This window comes from Perissodus microlepis, chromosome 11 (assembly GCF_051167445.1).
Source record: "Perissodus microlepis isolate ML-2025 ecotype Zambia chromosome 11, ASM5116744v1, whole genome shotgun sequence".
Classification (NCBI taxonomy): Eukaryota; Metazoa; Chordata; class Actinopteri; order Cichliformes; family Cichlidae; genus Perissodus; species Perissodus microlepis.
Window position 1 is genome coordinate 6848068 of NC_140471.1, and position 23063 is coordinate 6871130.

Here is a 23063-nt window from a genome sequence, read left to right on the forward strand (position 1 = left end):
TGGCAAAATGGGTCAAAAGAAGGACTTGACAGGCTCAGAAAAGTCAAAAATAGTGAGATATCTTGCAGAGGGATGCAGCAGTCTCAAAATTGCAAAGCTTCTGAAGCGTCATCATCGAACAATCAAGCATTTCATTCAAAATAGTCAACAGGGTCGCAAGAAGTGTGTGGAAAAACCAAGGCGCAAAATAACTGCCCATGAACTGAGAAAAGTCAAGCGTGCAGCTGCCAAGATGCCACTTGCCACCAGTTTGGCCATATTTCAGAGCTGCAACATCACTGGAGTGCCCAAAAGCACAAGGTGTGCAATACTCAGAGACATGGCCAAGGTAAGAAAGGCTGAAAGACGACCACCACTGAACAAGACACACAAGCTGAAACGTCAAGACTGGGCCAAGAAATATCTCAAGACTGATTTTTCTAAGGTTTTATGGACTGATGAAATGAGAGTGAGTCTTGATGGGCCAGATGGATGGGCCCGTGGCTGGATTGCTAAAGGGCAGAGAGCTCCAGTCCGACTCAGACGCCAGCAAGGTGGAGGTGGAGTACTGGTTTGGGCTGGTATCATCAAAGATGAGCTTGTGGGGCCTTTTCGGGTTGAGGATGGAGTCAAGCTCAACTCCCAGTCCTACTGCCAGTTTCTGGAAGACACCTTCTTCAAGCAGTGGTACAGGAAGAAGTCTGCATCCTTCAAGAAAAACATGATTTTCATGCAGGACAATGCTCCATCACACGCGTCCAAGTACTCCACAGCGTGGCTGGCAAGAAAGGGTATAAAAGAAGAAAAACTAATGACATGGCCTCCTTGTTCACCTGATCTGAACCCCATTGAGAACCTGTGGTCCATCATCAAATGTGAGATTTACAAGGAGGGAAAACAGTACACCTCTCTGAACAGTGTCTGGGAGGCTGTGGTTGCTGCTGCACGCAATGTTGATGGTGAACAGATCAAAACACTGACAGAATCCATGGATGGCAGGCTTTTGAGTGTCCTTGCAAAGAAAGGTGGCTATATTGGTCGCTGATTTGTTTTTGTTTTGTCTTTGAATGTCAGAAATGTATATTTGTGAATGTGGAGATGTTATATTGGTTTCACTGGTAAAAATAAATAATTGAAATGGGTATATATTTGTTTTTTGTTAAGTTGCCTAATAATTGTGCACAGTAATAGTCACCTGCACACACAGATATCCCCCTAAAATAGCTAAAACTAAAAACAAACTAAAAACTACTTCCAAAAACATTCAGCTTTGATATTAATGAGTTTTTTGGGTTCATTGAGAACATGGTTGTTGTTCAATAATAAAATTATTCCTCAAAAATACAACTTGCCTAATAATTCTGCACTCCCTGTATGTCTGAGCTTCCTATGCAAAGTAGCTTGACTTGATAGTTCATCTCAGTGTAATCTATACTAAAAATGTCATAAACCAGCATGTAGGCTATAAAATAAGGTGGAGCCCAGCAGCAGAGTTTATGAATTGCCAGGGTTTCATTTTAATAGGTAAATACTTGAAGTTAAAATCAGGCAAAGCAGCAAGTGAGTGTGGACCATGGAAGCACGCATGCTTTTCCATCATCACCTTTTTGAACATGGAAAGTGTGGATTGCCTTAGAAAAGCCAGTCAGGGTGCCTAGGGACATAACACGACTTAAAGGTCGTGTTATCTATTTTCTAATAACTTTACTCAATCGTGCAGTCATGTAATTTACAATCTTCAAAATCTTAATGTGGGGCACATTAAGACACATAGACTGTATAGACCAGATGAAACTGGCCATCATGACATTATTAATTAGTAAGAAAAGTCTAAGTTTTCTTAGTCCGTCTCAGCAACTTGTGAGTCACACAGTAAAATGCATCCTGTTTTTTGTTTACTTTTCACTCTAATGAGACAAGTAATTTACTAGATATAAATTATCTTGTATTCAGTAGGTCTTCAAACTAGCAATTCAGGCCATAAACGCATCAGGAACATGTTTAGTGAAGTCACAGACAGGGACCCAGTGCTATTTATACCGATCAGGCTCAACATCATGACCACCTGTCTAATATTGTTTAGTTGCCAAAAACAGCTCTGACCAGTCAGGCCTGGACTCCTCTAGACCCCTGAAGATGAGCTGTGGTATCTGACACCAAGATCCTCTAAGATGCGAGGTGGGGCCTCTATGGATCAGACTTGTTTGTCTTACAGATGCTGGATTTGATTGAGATCTGGGGAATTTGGGTAAAGTAAACGTGTACATGGTCTGCAACAATGCTTAGTTAGGTGGTACGTGTCAAAGTAACATCCACATGGATGGAAGGACCCAAGGATTCCCAGTTGAACACTGCCTCCAATAGCTTGTAATTTTTATCAGGTCAGGCCACCTTCTTCGATTGCTCCTTGGTCCAGCTCTGATGCTCATGTACGTATTTTTTGTGCTTTCAGTGGTGTAAAAGGGTTAGCATGGGTACCCTGACTGGTCTGCAGCTGTCCAGCCCCATACACAACAAAATGTAATGAACTGTGTATTCTGACACCTTTCTATCAGAACCAGCATTCCGTTTTTCAGCATTTTGAGCTACAGTAGCTCGTTTGTTGGATCAGACCACGCGAGCCAGCCACTGTTCCTTCCCAGGAGCACTTTGACAGATGTTGACCACTGCAGACTAGTAACACCCCACAAGAACTACAGTTTTGTAGATGGTCTGACCCAAACTGTCAACTCGCTCAAATCCTCACGCTTGTCCATTTTTCCTGCTTCTAACACATCAGGTTTAAGGTCAAAATGTTCACTTGCTCCCTAATAAAACCCGCCCACTAACAGGTGCAATGATGAAGAGATCATCAGTATCACTTACTCCACCTGTCAGTGCTCACAATGTTATGAGTGATCAGTGTATTTACTCTCTTTATGTGCCCACAGGAGTCGCCCTCTGCTGGCCATAAAAAAGAAGCATACGAGCTGTCAAAACAGGAGGAGCAGCCAAGGCAGCAAGTGGGCAGCTCTCATCTATCATCTGCATGTATGTTTTGAGGAAAACTGGATATTTTATTACAACATGGCACGTTATTCATTCATTCGAATAAAAGCTGCTCAGTGGTACAAATGACAAAAATGTTTTGTTTGGTTAGCTTTTTCTGTCTTGCATTCTTCTCAGTCGAACTGGTAGACAGCAACAATGACAGAGATGCCTGCTGCAGAGCTGACTTGACTGACTTGTTGATATTTTACCCACGAGCGAGGTGGGAATACACAATACAGCGTTTCTTGACAGATTTAATGTTATGAATGATTTAAAAGAAAAAAAAAACCTTTTTGCTGATTTTTTAAAGCTCTATACCAAAATGTATTCAAAATTAAGAGTGTGTCTCTTTCCAGTGATTGTAAAGAGGATAAAAGCTTTTTTGGGCCAATGTGTGCGTCATGTGTTGAACTCAAGCCCAGCAGCGTTCCTGGGGTCTGTGTCTACACAGGAAGCTTTCAGACAAAGTATTGAGTTGTTGGTCACACCAGGTTTGGCAATCCTCAGAATGCATTTTATGCTATTATTTGAGTTACATAAAATGTATGAAAGCAGATTTTAAGCATGTAATTCCAGTAAAATGCTTAATTGATTTTAAAAAGTGTCTGTTCTGTCACTCACAGATTACAGAGACAAATTGAAAATAGGTCTTTGTGTGCAGATGTTAGAGGTTTTCTAAGACACGGGATTGCTTTCACCTTGGCAAAATGTTATCCAACAGACAATTACTGTAACTGGACTACCAAACTGGTGAGGCTGGTTATTTTGATGGGTTTATGTGACAGGTTTATATGTCTGTGGATGGATTTTGTCACCGGCGTATAAGGCACTATCATAAAAGTCACAGGACGAAAACGTAAGCCAAGTGTAAAGCTGGGCATGGTCCAGCCCACGAGTGCTGAGTATTCATGTAATCGTGCAGTAACGACTAGAACTCATGGGTTAGAAAATCAGTATGATACCCTGCACTTGTGAGACCATCAGATCCAGTTCAGCCATCCAGTTCAGAATGGCCTGATTAAACTGTGATGTTTTGCGTCTCCGCTGAAGCTTCACTGCAGGAGGTCCAGCTTTTGCTGAGCTACACTGCACCAGTCACATCACAGCTCTTACAAGTGGAACCTTTTTCCACCCGGGATGCCATCAAAACTCATATGCAGTCACAAACTTAACATCAAGTAAAAAACAAAGAAAAAAACTGCTCCTGCATCAAATTTGACTACTTTTTGTTTCTTTATAGACAATGTCCTCTTGGATGTGAAAACCACACACACATACAAAAGTGTTTAAGTCTACTACTTAAAGCCTGTCCTCAGCATTCACTGATGTGACTGCCACCCCCCACTCCCACCCACCTTTTCTTTTCATAACTGAACAAACCAATAGTGTGGGTTCCATCTGTGGAAGGCATAATACCGGCTAATAAAACTAGTCTTGGCTTCTGTTTCTGCACTGTCTGGATGCTTGACAAGTCTTAAGGACAACTCTATAATCTATAATCTTTCTCCAACTCCACAGAAAAATGCAACCACCAGGGACATTATCATCGCACGTACTATGTCTCCTATGAGCAGATGCAAAACAGCAGCAGAATAACGTGGCAATCCAGGCTGACTGTTTGCAGTTGTTTTTGTCCGCACAAACTTTGCAAAGCACTTAGGGCCAGATTTACTAAATGTGATGATGATCCCCAAACAGCTCTGATAGGTGTGGTTGGGTTTAGGGGTGAGTTACAAAACTTGCTTTCTTCTTCTGGCTTTACTGGAGAGGTACAGTGAAGACTGACAGGAAAGTGGAGGGAGAGAGAGGGAGACATGCAGCAAAGGGCCACGGGTCGGACTCAAACCTGGGCCGGCCGCTCTCAGCCTGCTCATCCCACTGAGCTAAACCGCTGCCCACAAAACTCATTTCTGCGAGAACTCAGTTTTCTAAATAAAGACTAATTTGAATATCAAATGCAAAAAACAAGACATGCTTTTCTTTCAGTGTTAAATATCGGCACAATTATCAGCAAATCACGTGTGGCAAACACAATTCATTTAAATATTTTCCGTGCTGTGTTTTGCACCTTGATTTCAAATCAGTTCGGTTTTTATTTATTTAACACCAAATCAGAACGACGGTTGCCTCAAAGGTAAAGACCATAAAATAACACAAAGAAAACCCCAATAATCAGACGACTCCCTATGACCAAGTTCTTGGCGACAGGGGGAAGGAAAAACTCCTTTTTAACAGGAAGGAACCTCTTGTGCTGCTCTGTTGGTGGTATGCTACAACGAGGTTTTTAAGATAAGATCTGGTCTGATAATTCAAGACTTTGAATGAGAGGAGAAAGATTTTAAATTCAAATTCGAGAAAGAAACTTGAAGAAACAGTCATATGTAACGGTTTCAGTTCCAAAAAAATACTAACAGTACCTTTTTTTACACCAAAAGTCAGTTTGTCACAATGCATTAGTAAATCTGCATTTGGAACACCAAACTATTTTCATACCACTTCAGTAATATGTACCAATATCTCTACATCGGTATCGGCTGACTCCAATCAGCCTATCAGCAAATAAGATGAAATTCACCACTAAGAGAGGTCAAAACTTATCTGTTGCGTCTCATCAATTTTGCACTGGCTAAATGTTCAAAGATAGTGTGAAGAAGAGCTGATAGTTACTATTTCAGTTCAGTTATTTTGAGATTGAAGAATTCTTTGTTTCATTGGCAAAAAAGGAGGGACCAAAAATATCCAGATGAGCCAAACTGCACTACCAATACCAAAAAACAAGTGTTGGTACTGGCCCATCATTTCACAATGAATGCACAATGATCCTCCCTCACTCATTCATCATCATCCTCTGCTTCCATTTATTCAGGCTTGTTTGGCTCGCAAATCTCACACTTGGGGGAGTCTCCAAAGAAAAGATGTCAGTTAACATTATAGTAGTGCTAGTGCTGATGTTTTCCTTGTTAGCCATTTATTGCATAATGCAAAAGCCTCACATTAAGAAAATCCAGTTAATTCAACATATTTGCTGACTCATGGCTTTATATATTGGAACTCCTGTCACGATTCAAACTGAAGCAAAAAGGAGACAGCTGAGTGAGGAGGCTGAGTGCAGCTGGATGGAGGCGTGTTGCTATCTGAGGAATCAGCAGAATTTAGGGAGTGGAGACTAAAGCACCAACGTGAAGGCAGTCTCAATACAGCTATGGAATACAATGAGCCGCAGCACTTACACACTCACACACACGCAAACAATCCCAGACACAGAACAAAATGTGCAGTAACCACCCGCACTCTGACCCGCACCGTGCACACTCGTAGACACGAATACAAACAGCCGCGGACCTCAAACACACAGACATGGTCACAGATGACCGCACACACACACACACACACACACACACAGATGACGTGTGTATTTAGGTCAGTGTAAACGTGGGCTGGGTGGATGTCTGACTGACTAGTAAATAAGCTGGATGGGAAGTAAATAAAGCAGACAAAATCAGACAGCAGGCAGTCATGCACAGTGAGGCTAGGTAAACACACACACAGACACGCATACACACACACACAAGAGTGCACAATGTGCACATGCACACACTTTTGCCTTATAAACTTGAAACATGGGATAAACATTGGCATACTTAGACACAAACACACACACTGAAAAACAAATTAGGCGAGCATGGTGACTCACTGTGTCTGTGTCATTTAGTCTGCGTCTGCAATGGACACCATCACACACATATGCATGCACACACACAAACACACAGTATTTTTTCCAGCTTCTTTCTAATTATGAACACACATATGCACACACATCCATAGACACACATGTGCACAATAACCATGTCACAAATCTTGTAATTATGTGCACATAAATACACATGAACTGATACACAGCCTTGGACACACATGCAATTATCTTGTCATACATCTGGTAATTATATCAAACTAATATGGAGACAAAATCCCCCCCCCAAACACACACACAGATACACACACACACACCTTTTATACTGTCCTGCTAAAGATGGGGCACAAACACCAGAGCAGCAGCGCATCTGCATTAACTTCAGCTATTTGACTTGTGCCATAAAGAGCAGAGCAGAGTTTAGCCCACTCATAATGAGCCAGGTCTCTGCTGTTCAACACATCACAGCACTGAAAGAGAAGTGCTGGTAGAGGCATGGTAATTATGTAGGCATAGATTATGCATATAGTCTATAAGCCTATGTCTGATGCACATGTGTTCACGGAGAACATTAGGTCATGTTCAGAGCATCATTACCACTGCATAAAAAAAGCACAGCCCCCACATTCATTTCAATGAGATGGGTGCCGACACAGAGGGCTCCAGAAAGAAAAAGCACTGTGTGTCTTCTGAGAGCTGACTGTATATACTGTAAGATACTGAAGTCAGCTACTCGGAAAATGAAAACAAAAACAAAAAAGTTTAAGTTAATGAATAATTTTATTATAAAGTTATCATTCTTGTATCCTGCATCTTGTTATTATACTGTTAATGTAATGGAGAAAAAAATCATCTCACCGAATGGCCCCTTGCAAATTGTTTTTGTTCAATAGATATGATATTTGCACGTGGTCCATACAGCATGCCTGTGTAGAGTGAGATCTCCGTGACTGTTTTCCTATCTGACTGTCATGGTCTATATGAGCAGCTGGGTGTGGCCTGTTCATCAACACACCTAAGATGGTAACAGGCTCAAACTCTAGTTTAAGATCCAAGTTCTTGTATGCTTACTTTGTCGTCTTCTCTCCCAGCTCCAACAGCCCGCTACGCCACGACACCACCCTTAAGATTTACCTTTTGGATTCTGGACACAAACACTCTCAGGATTTTCAGCCACACTCTAGGGAGCATCACAAACGGCACTACCTGCCTGTGCTCCTGCCATCACCACCCCACACAGGGTCCTGGAAAACTCATGTCAGACCTCCTAAACACTGCCTCCCCCTCCAAGCTTCGACCTCCTCCTGCCCAAGGAAGCCGCTCCATTTCAGTGTCCACTATAACCTCTGGCCCAACCCATGCACCCACAACACCTTTTCCCCCCTCTAGTGCGCTCTGCGAGCACCACGACACCAGTCACTGTTTATGTAATGTACCACGGACTGCCATGCTAGGATTCTCACCCTTGTAGCACATTGTGTATCAAGAAATTTTCTAGGTTTTGGTAGAGTTCCCCTGTTGGGTCTGTGTTTCCACAAGCCCCGCTAATTCTAGAGACTTATTCATCATGAAGAAAACAAAACAGTCGATCGATCGATTATTTGCGCAAGGGAGGCCTCGTCTGTGTCCACCACGAAAATGACCCCCAGATCTGACCTCCTCCTGCTACCTTTTATTGAGAGACAGTTCACACAAAACACGTCAGAACAAAGCCACGCCCCCTTGGTTCTAAGACAAAGCATTTTATGTATATGTGTGAACTTCTGTAAGAATGTGTGTGTGTGTGTGTGTGTGTGTGTGTGTGTGTGTGTGTGTCAGACCTCCTGCTGACCAAAGGGTCGTAAACGCAGGAAGCTTACATCAAAAGAAGCAGATCTTCCAGATAGGATGCATCTGCAATAAAACATTACAGCGCCCCACCAGAACCTCGAGAATCTGGGGGGAAGGACAGTGGAATTTCTTTCATCAGAGTTAAAACACTGTACAAATGGTAAACATAAAAATGACAAACATTTAACAATTTAACTCTAACATCCCCTACGAAGCATTATATTGTGTATCTCACCACGCTAAGGTTCTAGGCTTTCTCTCTCCTTGTCTACCCTGTGTCATTTTAAATAAATGCTTCTTTAGTTCAATTATTCTGCCTCCGCACTTCATCCCAGCCTGGTTTTTGAGCCCAGTTCTGGTACAGGCCTCTGGCCCATCTTGACACCTGACTCCGACCGTGGCTCAGGGGGTTGGGAAGCGTATCTGTATCTGAAGGTTGCCGGTTCGATCCCCGGGCTCTCTGTCCTGGTTGTTGTGTCCTTGGGCAAGACACTTTACCCTACCGCCTACTGGTGTTGGCCAGAGGGGCCGATGGCGCGATATGGCAGCCTCGCTTCTGTCAGTCTGCCCCAGGGCAGCTGTGGCTACAACCGTAGCTTGCCTCCACCAGTGTGTGAATGCGAGAGTGAATGAATAGTGGCATTGTAAAGTGCTTTGGGTGCCTTGAAAATATAAATCCATTATTATTATTATTATTATTAATATAGTCATGGTCAATATTTTACAAGTTCAAATATTCCTTCTTTACGACTGTCATGGAACAGCTCTTCTCTGATTTCATTGTACATTTGGACGCAACAAGTGAAACTGACAACCACAACTACTAAGGAGGACAAAGTGAGGAGTTTACTGCAAAGTTTTCCATAGTGTTTGCGCAAAGGGGGAAAAAAACTAATCACAGACGTGTTAGGGATGAAAAACGAGAAACTAATTAAAACTTAATCAACTTATCACTTAATTGTGAGTCAGTAGCCTCAATCAGGGTGGTTACAAACTCGAGTTTGAATATACTGTCGCTGCCTGTGGTTTCCAGTAGATATTACCACAGCATAAAACAGCCATGCTGACAATGTGAAGAAGGTTTTCTTTTTCTTTCTGGCCATTCCTCACTGCCAAAACAAAAGCTCCTAACTGGGACTCATCTGTGATGTCAGAAAACTCTGCTCTGCTACTCTGAACCCATTTCCCTGTTGCTTTTACCACAAACTGTCTCCCATATGTGGTGCTCCACTTGTTCAGTAGTACTCAAAGACATCTTTGAGGCACATTCTACTGTTGTATCTATTATAACGAGCTCTCTGACCACTGCACACAGGGTTAGAGGAGACGCAGGCTAAATCCTTTACTCCACAGCGCTACAATACTCATCTCTAAACAGGCGTTTTTATTAACGGCTCCAAGTCACCTGTGGGGTCCCACAGGGTCCATTTCTTTTCCTCTTTACTTCTCTGTAACGAGCTCTCTTTACAGAGATGAACTTAAACCTTCAAACTGGCAAGCTAAACTGTACGAAGCCTAAAGACGTTGATAATTGTCTCTGGGAAATTTGCTTTTTCAAAGAAACAGATAAACTGTTGAATAAGTATTCAGCTCCAGTTTGACTTAAGTTGCCTCAGAAGTAGTGCTAAAACAGCTGAAAGAACATTTCACCTTATCATCCAAGCCTTGGTTGGTCATTAGAAGACAACATACAAGAAAACCAGAAAAATTCTGATATTAAGACTGTATCAACTGGTAGCAGCAGACCAGTGTTTCCAGTCAGCACCCCAGAACATATCATCAAAGTTAAAAAAAAACAGGGCTTTAATGCATCATGTATGCTGACTTAATTATGGCCTTTATTTTCTTTGACTATGTGACAGTTGTCTCATAATAATGTAACAACACAACTACAGACATTCAGAACGTTTGTGAGCTTAAAACCTCCCCCACATGCTTTATAACTGAGAGCTGGTGGCGTACAGGACTTCCCAGGCTCCAGTAACCCTCTAATGTGTTTACTACCATGTCATATGTCAGTAAAAGACACACTTTTCTTCATTGGGTAGGGAGTTTAATACCTCACATCAAAGCTGAGAGAACTTCAACTCAGGACCCGAACACTTTGCAACGCTTATATTTCCTGCTCTCTTATCCTCTTCCTGTGCGGATCTGTCTTATTATCAATTAATTGATTAGCTTTCAGCTGTTAACATCTGTTCTAGCTTGAACAGTCTGAAACTTTTAGAAATAAAAAGGGCATTTTTCTGCTCACAATTACAACACAGTTAGTAACGCTACGCTAATAAGGTATTTGGGGTAATAGTGCTGCTAATAGTTAAGTGGCTAACATTACTGTGTATACTAACATTTATTAATGTTGTTGAAATGGGAGATTTGCTGAATTTTTGTAGTGGGAAGAAATGTTTTTATTTCAAGTCTTGAAACACTCACTGATTGGACAAGCTTTGTGATGTCGTTGTTTTTCAGGGTCAATAACATATCAGTGATTCTTGTGTTTTGAGACCACACTGCAAGAAAAGGAGCAGAGGAGGGAGGAGGGTGGAGATGACAGCCAGAGTGAGATAAATGGAGATGGACAGAAGAAGGTGACCACTGAGGGAGAGAGAGTGAGAAAATGTGTCAAATGCAGAAAGGCAGATGACAGCGAGGATGAATTAGAGAGAGGGCGGTCGGGACTCAGAGTGACTCTGCAGTATTGCCCCTCTTTATACTGACAGACGCAAAAGGAGTGTTAGAAAATGTAGGTGGGAAAAAAAATGACATAGGTTAGTTTTAGTGGGATTTTCCCACTTTTGGAAGGCACCATTACTGTTATTTTTTGTTTCCTCTGAGGGGACATTGCTTCTCTTCTCCCTCTTTTCTGAGGAGGATGAATAGAGAGACGTCATTCCCCCCCAGGATTTTAGAAGCATGAAAGTTGCACTCACATTGCGTCCTAGCAGAATTACAAGCAAGTCCATCCTGGAGTCGACACCACCTGAGTTTACAAAAGATGTCATCTTATTTGTTTCCTGTAAAGAATTTCTTTCCGTTCGCTAGATGCAAAAGGTGTAAGAAGAACGGGAATGCCTCGGTCAGCTTGAGCACGTTTGTGACTGACTGTATGGAGTGCAGGAGAATCAGTGCAACAAAAGGTAAAGGTAGATTTTTATCATTTGTACATGGGAATATAATGTAGAATTTCCATGTATGAATCAGTTCATCTTAAATGTTTGTAGTCCATCTCTGGCCCACACATCCAGTGTTTTGTTAACCTAACCATCGACCCCAACCTCCTCCACAGGTGACTATAATAATTATGCTTCATTTCCTTTTTTACATTTTAATTGCTAACAGGATAAAAGACAGTCACTTACAGTAAATGTATACTGTTGGGACATCTGCCAACTACCGTCTCACATGGCCCTGGAGGTTACTTATAAAAAGCTGCTGTCCTAAACAACCAATGGGATTGTTTTTATAGGAGGACAGTTTCCTTCCACACAATGTGAACATAAAAGTGTAGATGGCTAAAGTTTTAAACATTTAATGTCAACTCCTTCTCTGTCCACCAATCGGATATCAGATAGGGATAGATAGAAGCAGTTGAGGAAGACATGGGTAAATGTACATGCACCCTAATTAAAAAATTTAAGTCCGCTATCAACGGATTGTCTTGACTGAAGCAGAGAGCAGACAGCAAGAAGATTTTAAAAAATAAAAGTACTGTAGACAGAAGGAATATAAACACTGACAGATAGGCTCAAGGATGAAGCTACCAAGGGGAAACCAGGTGAACGGCAATAGTGAGAAGCGATTAAAAAGTTATTTCCCAGTGTTGGTAACATGGCCTTGGTCTGCATCTGCCCGAGCAGCACTCTCCTTATTTCATGCAGACTGCAACACACAGAGTAAGAAACTCAACGTGGAAATCGAGCAGAAGGTTTAAGTGTGTACTTGTACGTGTAATATCTGTTATAACCGACGTGGGCTCCAGATGCTCAGAGCGAGGACGTTTCTAGATCTCCTGCCACGTTCTGACACTGAGACACACCTTTAAAGGATAATTAGAGTGAATACCGAGGTCAGACACTGAGCTGTGATGTTTAAGGTTAGGGCGAAGAGACAAGGGACGCATTATGTCAGTGAGCGTCCTCACAAAGACAGAAGCACAAACCTGCCTGTGTGTTTGTGTGTGTTTTACCTGACACGAACCCTCGGTGGTAAACAAAACCTTACGTTAGCCTTGCAGCTATCGACCACCGGTGTCTGCCTGCATCTGAATGTTGGCGCGTTTGTTTACTACCGCTCGATGACTTCATTCCCCTCTTCACCCCCTCAGGGCCTTGGCGGAGACTGACCAGAACAAACCCAGACAAGCACACCCATACACACAGCTGATGAATTATGTAATACATGTGCTTTGAGCGCAGAGAGAAGGCTCGGCTCTGGAGCGATTGCTCTGTATATGCAGCACTTGACTACTCTAACAAAGCAAAAAGAGCGTGCACATATGTGTGGACAAGCTAGTGTGAGGTTGTGTGTGTAGATTTGAGGCCAGTGCATTAATCAAAATCTTAACTACACAGCACACACACTGCATGCCAACCCCGCTAGGCTCTGTGTTCAGTTTAATTAACTCGTGGGGAAGAACGGAGAACAGCCAGCTGAGTTATAAGTCAATCTGTCAGTGACTCAGTCAGTCCTTCAGTGTGGTTTTCTATAAGCTCACAGAGTGGGATGTCTGTCCCGGAGATGCCATCTTCCTGAAAATAAAGGTCCTGTCAGTCGCTCCGTGTTCTCGGTTGTTTAAGCCAGCGAGCCGACTTCAGCTGCAAATCAAATTGCTTTGACAAATCAGTGGTGAGTGGAGGAGGCACAGTCCTGTGTGTGCTCCGGTTAACATTGCCGATGGAAACATAGCGGGACACCACCAAAAAAAAGAAAAAGAAAAAAAGCCCAGCAATCAAAGAGAAAGCGGCAGAATGTGAAATTCGATGCAGCTGCTTTAAAACCCAAAACTAGGAGGAGACACAAAAAAGAAAAGACACAGTTCTGTTGGAAATGTCATCAGTCACCTTCACAGGTGTGTTCTCTGCATAAGTATGTCTGAACGAGCTGTTTGTTCGTATGTACTGTACAAACTACGCAGAGGACTGCTTCACTTAGACACAACTGCACTTAGACCTGCCAAATCCTAAGGAGTCTGAACGATGCTCCTGATCATTTCTGCTTCATGTTCGGTTTTATTATGCTAGCCACCTTAGTTTGTGATGGTCAGCATGCACACCCTAACATGCTGACACTGACTAATGAACCTGATTTTGCCAGTAGGTGAAAACTTAATCAGATTTGATCCTGATGGGAATATTAACAACAGATTGATTTTATTTTAAGAGGGACCTGTTCTGCTCCTTCCTAATGCCTTATTTTAATCAGAGCCTCTGCTAGAATTTCTGCACATAATGTGAAGTTGAAAATAATTATTTTTAATCTTGCACTGGCCCCCCTGCATCTCCTCGGCCCCCTTCATCACTCTCTGAAACCTACTACTTTAGCTCCCTGACTCCTCCCTTTGAGCCAACTTCCTTCTGATTGGCTGACCTCATAAAAAGAGGATTTGAACATATGACAACACATGATAATAAAGATATGAATCATAATGAGCCAGTGGTTAAAAAAAATCTCAAAAGCCACATACCGTCCACTTTATTAGGCAAACCTTGCTAATACAGATTGGACCCGTTTTGTCTTCAGAACTGTTCTAATTCTTCACAGCACAGATTCAACAGGAGGCTGGAAACATTCCTCAGAGGTTTTTGTCCAAATTGACATGATAGCATCACACAGTTGCTGCAGATTTGAGGAGTTTTTCTGAAATGCTGAAATCAACCCATCTGGCACCACCAACTATTCCACATTCAAAGTCCCTTAAATCCCCTTTCTTTCTCAAATAGCTTGAACTGCAGCAGCAGATCATCTTCTCAATGTCTAAATGCAGTGAGTTGCTGCCATGTGACTTGGTCTATGTTCTGTTTATCAAAGAACATGCTTATTTAACCAGAGAGCACAGAACTGAGATCTAATCCTGTTATATTCAATTCCAGTACCACATTTTCCTCCCCTCCAAAGGGACAGAGTATGTAATCTGTCTGTTAGCAGTCTAATGTCGACAGTTTTCAAGGTATCACGCTCAAATTTTGTGCGATGGTAGATACCAATAACAGCTCGAGCTGATTTAATTTTAGTGAAACGGTCAAGTTCAGAGTAAATGGGAAAATCTGTAAAAATTTTCTATTACCTACAATATTTTTTGGATTATATTCAAACCTCACAACAATAGCCTAGGCCTCTGGGAACACGAGTACCTAATATATGACCTTGACCTTCATTGTTAGTGCCCAAGGTCAAAGTTGACCTAGAAAAGATTTCAAAAAACTACAACAAGTGTAATATATATAATATGAAAGGGAGAGCGCTGTTCAACATGTAAAGTTTTGCAAAATCAAACACTGCATAAATATATCTTAAAATCTCAAGTTTTTGTAAGCTTACAGAAGATTTCATCTAAATCTACTCCAATCATATGGCTTAGACATATAATTTTAAAAGGTCAAAGGTCCGACATCAGCATGTTATAATAAAAACTTCATAAAACATCAAAGTTTTAGTACAGCCTTTACCCTTCCGAGAAAGCTGCACTCTAAGTGCTCTTATTTATTCTTTGCCTCTAATGAAATAATTTTGAATGAGTCCTAAATAAAAAAAAATTCTTATGCATCTTATAAGCAATGCTGGTATATTAACTAAGGTTATTACATTAACCACTATTGAATGAAACAGGCAATTTGAGCTCTATTCTGCCCCTCAGATTATTTCTCAAGTATGTTATAAATTTGTTATGGGGCGGGTCATAGTCATTCGTGCTGTAAGTAATTAAATATGTTTATTCCTGGCCTGCTCATGGCAAAAGCCTGGCATCTAGTGGGTCAACAGCAGAAGCTCCTGGTAAGGGGTGAGTAGGAGTTTTTGCTCCTAGCACTCAGCAGGGTTGACCAGGTGTTTTGTGTCTCTGACAATTCCTGTTTCTAATGCGTTTGGGAATGCATAACCTGTAAGTTTGGTGGAATGAATTAGTACCTTGTCCAATGAAGTGATGACCTTTCTTTGTGTTTATAGAGTTTGTTACACTACTGGTGTAAGCTAGCTGTTGATGCTTTGTTTTGCCCGTTAGCATGAAAAAACATAGCGGTATATGGCATTCGCTACACTATTTGGCATTCTATGTCCGTTTATTGTTGATGTTGTGATATTGTATTGGTTGTTTACATATGATAACAATATTGAATGTAACATTTATGTATGTGTATGGATACTAAGTGCACCTTACTCTGTTTCTGGTATTACAGTTTTACAAGAATGAAAATATTACAAATGGTACAATCAGGAAAAGTTCTGTGACACGGTCTCCTGAGTGGTCACTGAAGCCATTTATGTTTAGCTCGCTGCATAAGCAGAATGGAAGCATTCAGCTGAGGGCTCCCTTTAAGACATCTTTCTTCTGATTGGCTGTCCCTTGCAAATAGAGGGTTTGAACAACATCTGGGCGGAGCTTCTGTCCTCATAGCAATGTTGCTGAGATTACCATAATAATAATATCCACCAACATCAGAAGTAGCTGTTTGAAATTTAGTGTTTAGGTCAGCTTTTGAGTTACTTGCTAACCTCATTATTGCAAACATTTGCTGTGTTTTGATTATCCACCCTGCTAATAATATAAAGCATAAAAAGTAACAAATATTGTATTTGAAATTAAGTTTTTCACTTGTTAACAGTGTTCCTGTCCACACAGTGAAGCCAAAGTCTGCAACTACAGCTAATTAAACAATGAAATGAAATCAATACGCCACTGCATTTTAAAGAGCCTCACAAGTTCAGCTCTGCAATCTGCCCGGCAACACTACACCTGTAACATAAGCACGCACTACACTCCTCTATAAAAGCCAATTCAATCGCTTGCTTAATATTCTTTGAAAAACTATGACTGAGGCTCACATCTGTTTTCGTTTTTGTCTTTGTGAGAGCTGAAGCCTCCAGTAATGAGTGAGAAGCAGCAGCACAAAAAGACTGGCAAATGGCAGTGAGTTGTCTCATAGCAGAAAAGGACAGGTGTGGAGCAATAACATGAAGTGCTTAAAAACAATGAGAAAGGAGAGGATTAAAACTTATGATGATACTGTAAAACTCACCATATGGGAGGAACAAAGAAAATGAAGCGAGTGTGTGACTCAGTGCTACGCTTCTCCATTCTTCATTCTTTTTTTCATCCATTGACTGTGATAATTCTGCTAAAACTGTTGCTCTGGTAGATTTCATTAAAAGAAATAGAGCCTTATTCTTTTAAATTGTATATGGTTCATTATGTCTGGATTATACCATTTTACTGTGTTTTAGACTCCTCTTGTGATCTCACTATAGGGAGTCGGGATGTCACGTGTTCAGAACCATTCACACCACCAGTGTTTGTCGTTTTCAATCACCTGAACCTGAATTTGGGAAAAACTGCTCGTGTCCTGCAGGCCTGCATACAACTTCAGTTACAACAATAATAATTGGAGCCAGTGATTACGTTTTAATGAGAAGGCGTTCAGCTCAAGTCGACAGAGGTGAATGATGTGGGCAGCGCAGCGCCTATTATTTCCACAGACCACTGCTTTTCCCTCTGCAGCACCCTAAAGTCTTCACCTCAAAGAATATGACCTGTCTGATTTCTCTCATAAATGTCACAGAAGTAATAGATGCTCACATAAACACACTTGTATACACAGGCATGAAGAGATAAGTCAGCAAAGAATAGACAATTGTTTAATTGCAAAGAGGGTAATGCGTGGAAGTGTGTTGTGTCTGAAATCTCTCCAGGCTGTGACTCCACTGCGGTCAGGTGCATTTGAACCATGTATGAAATTTTCAATATTATTCATAACCTCACCTACAAATAATTCTCTTTAATTGTTCATAATGTGACAGGATGGTTGCTGAAAGAAAATGTTAACTGAATCATCATTAAATCAGACTCAAATCACTCAAATCAATTGGGGTGGTTGTGGTTGGTGAAAGGTTGGTGGTTCGATTCCCCAACTGCTCCACTCTGCATGCCAAAGTATCCTTGGGCAAGATATTAACCTCAAGTTGTTCCCAATAAGTTCACTAGAGTGTGAGTGGTAGACAGAAAGCACTTAGATGTAGAAAAAATGGCTGAGATGCTGTTTAAAGCGCTTGGAGTGCGAGAGTACAGAAGTGATGTATTCTTTCATATTATATTTTGTGGAAATAGAGGAAATTATTTTATTGCTACAATATAACCTGCATTATTATAATTGCATTAATAACATTCTTTATAGCATTATTCTATTAATAATATTTCTTACAGTATTGATATTGCATTAAGAGTTGTTTATTGAAGATGTTCATTTAAGGATCCTTCCACTATGTTAACTTTTATTACAGGTACGGCCAGAAGTATTTCATACACATTGCATAGTATTTGTGCTCATTAAGAGTTGTTGCTTAGTCTACAGAGGGTCTTAAGCTTTGTGAAGCGCGACGTCTTCACAATCTATTGTGTTAGAGACTAGAGCATAGAAGGATAACAGCATACATGCTTACAATACACATATAATCTAGAAATGTGCCAGGCCTGAGGCCTTAACTCATTTAGCTTCTAACTGCATTTTAGTCTACTTGGTAACAGATGACCAGAGTCAACAACCAGCCCTCAGAGACCCTTAGGGCTTGAAGTTTATTGCCTTGTATGGAAGGTGTGATAGAAAGAGGAACTTCTCTGTCTAATTTTAGGGGCTTAAGATTGACCATTTACTGTAACTGATGCATATTATGTTCATTTGTGATGCATGAGGGGGCGTAACCCTGATGAATGAAACCATTCTGAATTGAGTTGTTCGGAGAAGATCGATGCTGGTGTTGCAGTATACATCTTCCCACGTGTGTGCTCAATAAATCATTGTTTGACTTAACTCTTCTGGACCAATGTTGTTTTGTGCCCTCCTTCAATATTTTAACTCGCGACAATTTATATACAGTTTGTCAGTTTGGACGCCTCAGTTTACGCCTGTCAGTTTGGACACTCTCATTTCATGGTTTTTCTTTATTTTTACTACTTTTTACATTGTAGATACAAACTGAAGACATTAAATGTATGAAGCAAGATATATGGAAATATGTAGCAAAGAACAAAATGTTTTAGATTTTAGGTTCCTCAAAGTAGCCGCCCTTTGCTTTGTTGACAGCACTGCAAACCCTTGGCCTTCTCTTAATGAGCTTCATGATGTGGTCACCTGAAGTGGTTTTCACATCACAGGTGTACCTTTTCAGGGTTCATTTGTGGAGTTGGGTTGTGCAGAAGTCAGGTTGGTACACAGCCAACAGCCCTATTTGGCAACTGTTGGAATTCATATTATGGCAAGAACCAATCAGCTAAGTAAAGAGAAACGACAGTTCATCATTACTTTAAGAACTGATGATCAGTCAGTCCAGAAAATTGCAAAAACTTTGAATGCGTCCCCAAGTGCAGTCACAAAAACCATCAAACTGGCTCACATGAGGACCGCCCCAGGAAAGGAAGACCAAGAGTCACCTCTGCAGCTGCCAGGACAGTCTGATGAATTTGATGAATTTATCCTGTGCTGGATAAATTCATCCAAGTCACCAGCTCAGAAATCGCAAGTTAACAACACCTGTGGCTACCACAGCATCTTGCAGCAACATGCCATCCCATTCAGTTTGTGTTTAGTTGGAGCATCATTTATTTTTCAACAGGACAATGACCCCAAACACACCTCCAGGCTGTGTAAGGGCTATTTGACCAAGAAGGAGAGTGATGGAGTGCTGAGCCAGATGGTCTGGCCTCCACAGTCATCTGACCTAAAACCAATCAAGATGGTTTGGGATGAGATGGACCTCAGAGTGAAGCAAAAGGCCAACAAATGCTCAGCATCTCTGGGAACTCCTCCAAGACTGTTGGAAAACCATTTCAGGTGACGACCTCATGAAGTGGTTCGTAAAATGTGTATTTTCAACATAGCTCCATCCAGCTTCCACCTCAGCAGATGTCCAATCAGCTGGAATAAACTGCAACATCTGTCTGTGTGTCCTCTTTTGCTGAAAAGATAGCTGACAGCTGAGGCTGGTTCAATCGAGGTTATTTCCTGTTAAAGGGACATTTTTCCTTCCCACTGTCTCCAAGTGCAAGTTCTGTATTATTTTAGGGTGTTTGCCATACAATATAGTGCATGGTTGTTGTGATTTGGTGATATATAAATAAAACTGACTTGAACTGAATTTAATTTGAATTTGTATCCTGATCATCCCAGACACTACTCCTCATTTCAGTCATGTATCCTTATTTTCTTCATTCAACTTTCATTGTATAGACTGTAAAGCTGTAAAGATGACAGATCTTCACTTCATGATGCTGTTTTGCCTCTTCCATCCATGAGCCAGTTTGTTCTTTCTTTCTGTCACATGATCTACCAGCTTTGGGAGATTGAGTCAAGTGGATGCACAGAAACAATGTTGTCTTTTTGGAAATGAAACATGTATCAATGCAGTATGATTTGTCACTGCATTTAGCAATACCACAAAATCAGACTACAAAGTGTGGTGCTGACAGTTGGTGGTGCAGTCTTATCATCCTCAACAATTGGCTGGCCCTTTTCAACAGCAAAATAACTCAGACCCTCTCAGTCTGTGCAAGGTTTCAAATCAGTGGGGTTTCTATTCAGAATTTCAAATTCAATGGGGTTTCCTTCTTATGAAATAACACAAACACTTATGCACAGAAAACGTTAATCACACAACACTTATTCTTTTGAGGTTTTGCCAAATTATAGAACTAGAGTTATTGTTTTATTTGTAAAGGAATAAATATCAGCATGGATAGCCTAAGATGATTTGCAAAGCAGTGTAACACGAGAAGCATCCATGACTGACCCCTCTTTAAAAACTGTTTGAAATGATCCCATTCAGGATGTAAGTTCAGAGTTCCACATGTTGTTTGGAGAGCAGGAGAGCATTTATCCTTACAGTTAGTGAGCCTAAAACCCCGAACAGAACCTCAAGATCTCTGAGCACCAGACTTAGTAAAAATCTCTAAAAATTGGGCAAATTTAATACAATTTAATACATGCAGTTTAATATGATCAAAATCCTTTTATGTAATTTTGCCATCTCATCGACATCTCATGCAAAATTTTGGTTGCTCCACTGTGTTATAAGAAGAAGCTGAACTTTTATAGATGCTGCTTGTGACCAATCAGTTGCAACATGAAACAGCAGATGGTATCTAATACATTTAAACATATGGAAGCTGATTTTTTTTTAATGTAACATGATTACATGGGATTACCTCTGGAACCTGTTTGGGTTCAGGATGGCCATGTGTGTAGACACAACAGCTGATCTTTCACCACCTCAGAACTTAACTACCACCAACTAAAAATCCTATTTCAAGAAACCAGACTGATCCCTAATTAAAAGTGGAGCTCTTAAGATTTGAACACTGCATGTAGTCACACAATGAATTTTCCTATAAACAGCATATCCTCTACATCCTCCTCTTACAAGTAGTATGTACTATCTAGTATCTAGCAGATTTAAAAATGGTTGAAATCATTGAAAATCATTATGCTTGTTATAGAAAACTTTACTTTGAACCTGATTGTTGAAAAATATTGTGACTCACAACCAAAGTCTGTTTTGTGTTAAAGATTCCAGCTGTACTGACAGTGTTTCCCACCTGACAGGGCACTGTCAGTAATTTCTTTAACGCAGGCTGACACACACACACACACACACACACACAGACCACTGTCCATTGTCCGTGTTTACCTTTGAAGGCATTCGTGGCCGGTACATCAGTTTCCTGCATACTGCTCCTTCCCACGCTCTGCCAGCTGCTGCAGATGCTGCGATGGATGCCAACAGACCAACCTTAACCGGTCCGAGCCACGGCCGCTGGGGGGAGGGAGGGTGGCCGAGAGGAAGGGGTGGCGCCTGTCAGTCTCACTGCCATCTTTCCTCATCAACAGCCCATGTGCTTGGTTAAAAGGCCGCCGTCTCTAAAGCCCCGCGGCGGGTGAGTGTCTCTTCCCTGCTCCAGCGACAGCTCGTGAGGTCACTCTTTGTTCTCACAGGATGCTGCAGCCTGGTAAACTAGCCCGTATGAGGGTTCAGCTCTCTTGTCACAGTGGACTTTGTGGACTACAGTGATGGCTGAGGGGGAGAGATCGACGGGTTGTTTAGAGGTGGGGTTAGACCAGGATGGAGGCTGCGTTGTAGATGCTATTAATCTGATCTCTATCCTCCCAGCAGCAGGCCCGCAGTCATGACCAATACCCTGAATTCTTGGCTGTCTATCAACCTTTCAACCTACGGATGAGCAACTCTGCCTCTTTACCTTCTGTGAGCTGAGAGGGTGAATCAATATGTCTCTCCTCTAGAGTCGGCTTGCCTTTTAAACTCAACTTTAACCAACATGCCGTCTCCTCTGATTCTCCTTGCTCCTTTGCCGGCTTACTCCCCCTTTGTATTTTTCTTCCTCTTATGTGTTTTGTCCTGTTGCTGCAGTCCCAAGCTCAGCAGGGGCTACTCGGGCGCTCTCACACTGGCACCACGGCTAAAAGAGACGAGAGAGAAAGAGGGAGACAGAGAGTGAGCAACTAAGTGACTAAATTCATGAGATACCAGAAACAACGAGCGAAACGGATACACCCAAGCAAAACATGGGCAGGGCTAACTGCTGCAATGACCAGCTGAGAAAAGCGAACACAGACACACACACACACACACATCGGTGCGATGTGTGTCTCAGTTTGGATAGCGGGTGGCTGGCTGGCTGGCATGGCCCCCTTTAGTTCCTCTCACCCACTAGGTTCTGACATGAAAGGGAAAAGTTTTTGTGAAAGCCAAGCGCCGCCTGTGACCCTATTTCACAGAGCAAGGGAGAGATAGAGCCACATGTCAGTGTGCCACTTTGAAGTCTGCCTGATAAACAGGGCTGGAGGAGGCTACGGCTGAGGGAACAACAAAACTTTATTTACATTTCAAAAGTGCCAAGTGCTGCTTTTTTGTGTCTGGGAAAGGAATAAAAACCCAGAAAAGAGGAGAAGGAGAGAGGAGGAGGAGGAGGAGGAAGGTGGGGTAGGGACGACTGGAGAAAAGGGAAAAACAGTGTAAAACAGATCGAGCCATTTTCTCCTCGTTCAGACGGTAAAATGAGGGTGCGGGAGTGATGCAGCGCACACGGGGAAGGGGTACGATGGGCGAAGGAAAAGGGGAAATCGCAGAGGAGGAAAAGCTATGCTCAAAACATAAAGGAGGGAGGCAACCCACAGGAAGTTGAGCTAGGAAAAAGCGGTGAAAATGACAAAGAAAAGATGAGACGGGAGGGGGAGATACAAAAGAGGCAGAAATCAAACAAGATGAAGAAACGCAGGTTTAAAGAAGTTCAAGAGAAGAAATGACATGGGACCAG

General features: G+C 41.7%; 1 protein-coding gene across 2 annotated transcripts in view; it reads right to left on the reverse strand.

The window, feature by feature from the left end:
* LOC146377141 (low-density lipoprotein receptor class A domain-containing protein 4-like) overlaps positions 1-23063 on the reverse strand; it is a 252368-nt gene that overhangs the window by 149012 nt on the left and 80293 nt on the right. For both annotated transcript variants that reach the window (XM_084944948.1, XM_084944949.1), the window contains one exon: positions 21419-22205. In XM_084944948.1, coding sequence (XP_084801074.1) covers positions 21419-21458 — 40 coding nt within the window. In that variant the 5' untranslated portion in view covers positions 21459-22205. The remainder of the gene's footprint in view (positions 1-21418; positions 22206-23063) is intronic.